This window comes from Eulemur rufifrons, chromosome 12, assembly GCF_041146395.1.
Source record: "Eulemur rufifrons isolate Redbay chromosome 12, OSU_ERuf_1, whole genome shotgun sequence".
NCBI lineage: Eukaryota > Metazoa > Chordata > Mammalia > Primates > Lemuridae > Eulemur > Eulemur rufifrons.
In genome coordinates, this window is record NC_090994.1 from 14,295,818 (window position 1) to 14,300,754 (window position 4,937).

The window sequence follows — 4,937 nt, forward strand, 5'->3', positions numbered from 1 at the left end:
TTTCTTTAAGTGAAATGGTTGTCACTAAATTCAAAAATGCCCAAATATTTCTTGGCCTCTATCACATTATACATGCCTGGTTTCCTTTATCCCTCTGATAATTTTTCCACAACCGTTTATGCAAGTTTACTCTCCTCTATCTAACCATTAACTGGCATTTCTCAGGAGTTGATACTAGCTCTGTTTCTCTTCTCACTCAAGTCTCTCTCAGAAAAGCTCACATTTATGACTTCAATTTATACTATATGCCAATGGTTTTTCCCTCATATAACCTCCCCCCTCTTTATTTCACACCTCTAGGGTAGACCTTTCCTCTGAAATACAAGTACAAGTAATCAACGAACTCTCAGCACAGATGTCCCAAATGCACCTCAAACTAACCATGTACAAATAATCACACTCTTGATCACTCCCATCAAACACAGCCCTCTTGTGGGGTTCCTATCTTAATGAAATTAAATATCATTCAACCAGGCACACAAATTCTTAGTAACATTTTTAACATTTACTCTTTATTAATTCCGCATAGCCATTTCATAACCAAAGACAGTTATTACTTTCTATATATCTCTTATATCTCTGTACTTCTCTCTCTCTCTGTACTATCAACACCCTAGTCCAAACTACAACATATCTCTCCTGGATTGTTCTAAAAACTTTGTTACTATTCCAACTACAACACTGCCTTCTATAATTAGAAAAATGTATTGGACAGACAGTTCTTAGTCCTCGAATCTGTGGAGGAAGCATAGTAAAGTCTTAAATTTGTTTCCCAAGTGCCTGTAGAAATTATAGTGATTACTCAAATACACATCTATCCACATTACATATTATAATATCTTTGATAATCACCATCTGTTTGATTAGAGTAAGTGGCTTGAGAAGTGGTAGAGAAAAAGGTGAATGATAAGCACTATTTCCATCTTGCTAAATCTTCTGCTCTGTATCTGACCTTTCCAAACCACAGTATCTGATGTGACTTTTCTCATTCAGTCTTTTCCAAATTACTCTGGGGTCATCTGAAAGCCTGGGAAGGTCTTGATGTGCTTCTCCAATACGGGTGAGAAAGTCTTTGGTGTAAAGATGTTCATCTATTTTTTCTTGGAGTAGAAGTGACTCCAGTAAAGTCTTCTTTTGTTTCAGGAAGGCAGATTGGGCCAGCTCTGCTCTTTTCCTGTTACAATCAGGACACTGAGAAGAAATGTGTTGCTTAGATGCTGTCACTTGTTTTGGTACTGTCCTCATGTTTTTAAAATAGATTCTGTTCAAAAGCTCATCAGGGACAGTATAGTTTAAGTCATCTCTCTCTGAAGTCTCTCCATCCAATCTAAGTTGCAGCTTTTTATGTCTGCTGCTCTTCTTTCTTGATCTATGATGGATCAAGTTTATCTTAACGGTGCAGAAAGACTGCAGGGCATTCAATTCTTCATCGGATACCTGAGTAATTTCTGTTTGAAGTCTAGCGTCTGGCTGGTACCGTCCAGAGTTAGTTTCTTTGCCCTGGAGGTAGTTGATCCACTTTATACTCAATTTCTTTTCATAAGTTTTGAGGTCTGAAAGCTCAGATTGTTTGTCAGCTTGCTCCAAGCTAGTAGCCTGCTCTGCACTCTCTGGTTTGCTCCCAGAGGCAAGGGACCAGGACTGCCGGCCTTCAAAAGAGCGGAATGAACCAGAATTCTGTACCTCATCAGTAAAGAAACCAAAAGTTTCTGTTTCATCAGAAAGGTCTGCCACAGCACTTTTCTCTGTTTGGGCCAATTCTTGCTCTTCTTGTCCATCCCCCGACTTCGCCATCACATTGTATCAAACTCGGCTCTTCATTTCCTTGGCCCTGGTCAATACCGGCTCAGGAACCAGTAGGAGCGGAGCCCACCGGGGATGGCTCTCGGTACCCACAGCTCAGCGGAGCTTGCCTTCCGGGTGATGCCTTCCCAGCTGCCTTGGTAACGCGCGCCGGTCATGCGCAGTGAGTGGCAGTGGCGCGACGCCCCACCCCTTGTGCGGTGCGCCACTCCCTCCTCCGGGCGACCCAACGCGCCTGCGCAGTCCGCGTCAGGCTGGCCATTCTGCCGCTTTCTTCTGCCTTCCTGTTTCTCTTTGATGCAATTTTAAGTACAAAATCTTACAGGCCCTGCGAGAAGGTTGCAAGCTTCGTTGCCTCACGGATCAGACAGGAAGTGTACGTGTGTGAGGACAGTAGAGAGAGGTGGCTTGTAACAAATCTGAAAGTGTATGCCTCGCCTAAATGCATACAGATTTTATAAACAAAGCGTGCTGGCTAAAATGCACAAGCAAAAACTTGTCTGCCAGTCTTTACAGGCAGGAGGCTACCTATTTGTAGACCATGTTTCAGGATAAAGTCAAAATACGGAAATCATTCTGTAAGCCGCCTTGCACAACGTTCTGTGCTCCAGCATTCTGATGATCTTTGAAGATTTTGAGGAAAAAACACTGAATTTCCCAAGTCATTTGTCCATGCAAGTCCCTTCTGACTGAGATCACATTATCTCTTTATGTGTTTAATTACTACTCCTCCTTCAAGTCTCATTTCCTCTGGAAGGGCTTCATACCCACGCCTGCCCCGAAACATTTTGTAGCCTTTCTCTTATAATAATAGTTTCCAATTATGTGTTCATATAAGTATTTGATAATGGAGGCAGAAAATGATGTAGGTGTTGACAACTAGTATAAGCCCAGCAACCAGCAGATACATAGTAGATGTTCAGTAAATCTCTGTTGAGAGAATGAATTAAATGACTATGGAAACAGAAATAAATAATACCTCACACAGATCCAGAGAATTTTGTGGAATAAGTACTACTAGCACAAGGAAATCTAACCTTTTCCAGCAACCAGCAGATACATAGTAGATGTTCAGTAAATCTCTGTTGAGAGAATGAATTAAATGACTATGGAAACAGAAATAAATAATACCTCACACAGATCCAGAGAATTTTGTGGAATAAGTACTACTAGCACAAGGAAATCTAACCTTTTTTCTTCCTGATCTTCCTGAGCCCCCTAAATTTAGGATGCTACCCAGGATATATATTTTTATAACAGGCTTATTTTTTAAAATATGGCAGTTTTATGAATTATTCTCAACAATTATGAAATGTTAAACTCTGGAGATAGACTTTTTTCTATGTCTTAAAAATACCCTAGTCTAGGTCTTAGTCAATAGCTAAGATAATTTCAAGGAGAATCGACACCCTTCTCAGTTCTCTCCACCCGCCTCCCCTCCCCTCCGTGTTGAGGGTGGCATATTATTCAGGTCTAGTCAGATGTATTTAATATTATTCCCCAAATGTTCACTTTGGCAAAGAGTCAAAAGTCTGAAATACTCAAAAAAATCTCTCAAATATTATATAAGCCAGCTTCATATTGAAGATAAGGAGATTCCAACTTCATTTTTTCAACCCAAATTGTGTTTTATCATATAAGTCTTTAAAAAGATAAAGCCGATAATTTGTGAATAGTTCCAAGTAATTTCCCACAGGGCTCAAGATTTTTATTTTCAATTTTTGTATCAAAACCCTTCCTCATTCTCTGAATATTAATACATTCATGTTTACACACAATTCAGTATAACACATTTCCCCCATAACATTGAACAAGGGAGCTAGCTATGGAAAACAGTATGGAGATTCCTCGAAGAACTAAAAATAGACCAATCCAGTAATTGAGTCCAGTAATCCCACTACTGGGTATTTACCCAAAGGAAAAGAGGTCTTCCTATCAAAAAGACAACTGCACTCGAATGTTTATTGCAGCACAGTTCACAACTGCAAAGTTGTTAAATCAACCCAAGTGCCCATCAATTCATGAGTGGATAAATAAAATGTGATATATATATATGTGTGTGTGTGTATGTGTGTATACACACACACACATACACACACACACACACAGACACACCATGGAGTACTACTCTGCCATAAAAAGGATAAATTAATGCCTTTTGCAGCAATTCGGAAGGAACTACAGACCATTATCCTAAGTGAAGTATCTCAAGATTGGAAAAACAAACACCACATGTACTCATTATTAAATTGTAACTAACCAATGAACACACAAGTGCACAGAGAGAAGTAAAACTCAGTGGAAATCAAGCAGGGAGGAAGGAGAGGAGAGGGGGGCAAAACTTCCCTAATTGGTACAATGAACACCATTTGGGTGATGAACACACCTATACCTGTGACTCAAGAATTACAAAAGTGATCAATGTAACCAAAAACATCTGTCTCCCCTTAATATTTTGAAATTAAAAAAAATAAGTCAAAATGATCTGCATGATATAAAATGCAATTATTTCAAAGCTCAGGTGGATAAATAGCTAGATAGTTGAAGAAATTAATAAAGAGCAAGCTCTCCAATGAAAGATTAATAAATTTTCCATCAATGTTTTCTCAATATTACGAGAATATGATTCACTTTAGCCAGTTTTGCATTTTAAAAAATTAAATTTAAATAAAACTAAATTCTGAAAATGTAGTGGCATTTCATTGTTAAATAATTTCAAAATATGTGATATTTATCTATATTTTTCCTAAATAATAAAAGACAAATTAATATTTATATAACTGTTACAATGTAAATTTACACACAAAATTTGAGCCTAGACATTTTGAATGTCCCAATTTTAACCAAAACATTTTTTAGAATTAAGAAAAATGAGCATGATCACAGTGATCTTTTTGAAAAGGAAATTATCACTGAAATCAAAGCATTCATAGGGTTAGTTCCTTCTGAAGACTGTGAGGGATAGATCTGTTCCAGGCCTTGACTTGTATATAGTTGGCTGCCTTCATGCACACATGGCGTTATCCTTCTATGTGTGACTCTGTGTCCAAATTTCCTTTTTTTTAACAAGAACACTGGCCATATTAGATTAATGCCCACCCTAATGACCTCATTTTAACTTGGTTATCTCTGTA

At 38.2% G+C, this 4,937-nt stretch overlaps 1 protein-coding gene across 1 annotated transcript; it reads right to left on the reverse strand.

Moving 5' to 3' along the window:
* Positions 1-798: 798 nt before the first annotated feature.
* Positions 799-1,794, reverse strand: C12H8orf48 (chromosome 12 C8orf48 homolog). The gene is given in 1 exon segment (XM_069485041.1): positions 799-1,794. A coding segment is annotated over 1 exon segment (996 nt).
* Positions 1,795-4,937: the final 3,143 nt, after the last annotated feature.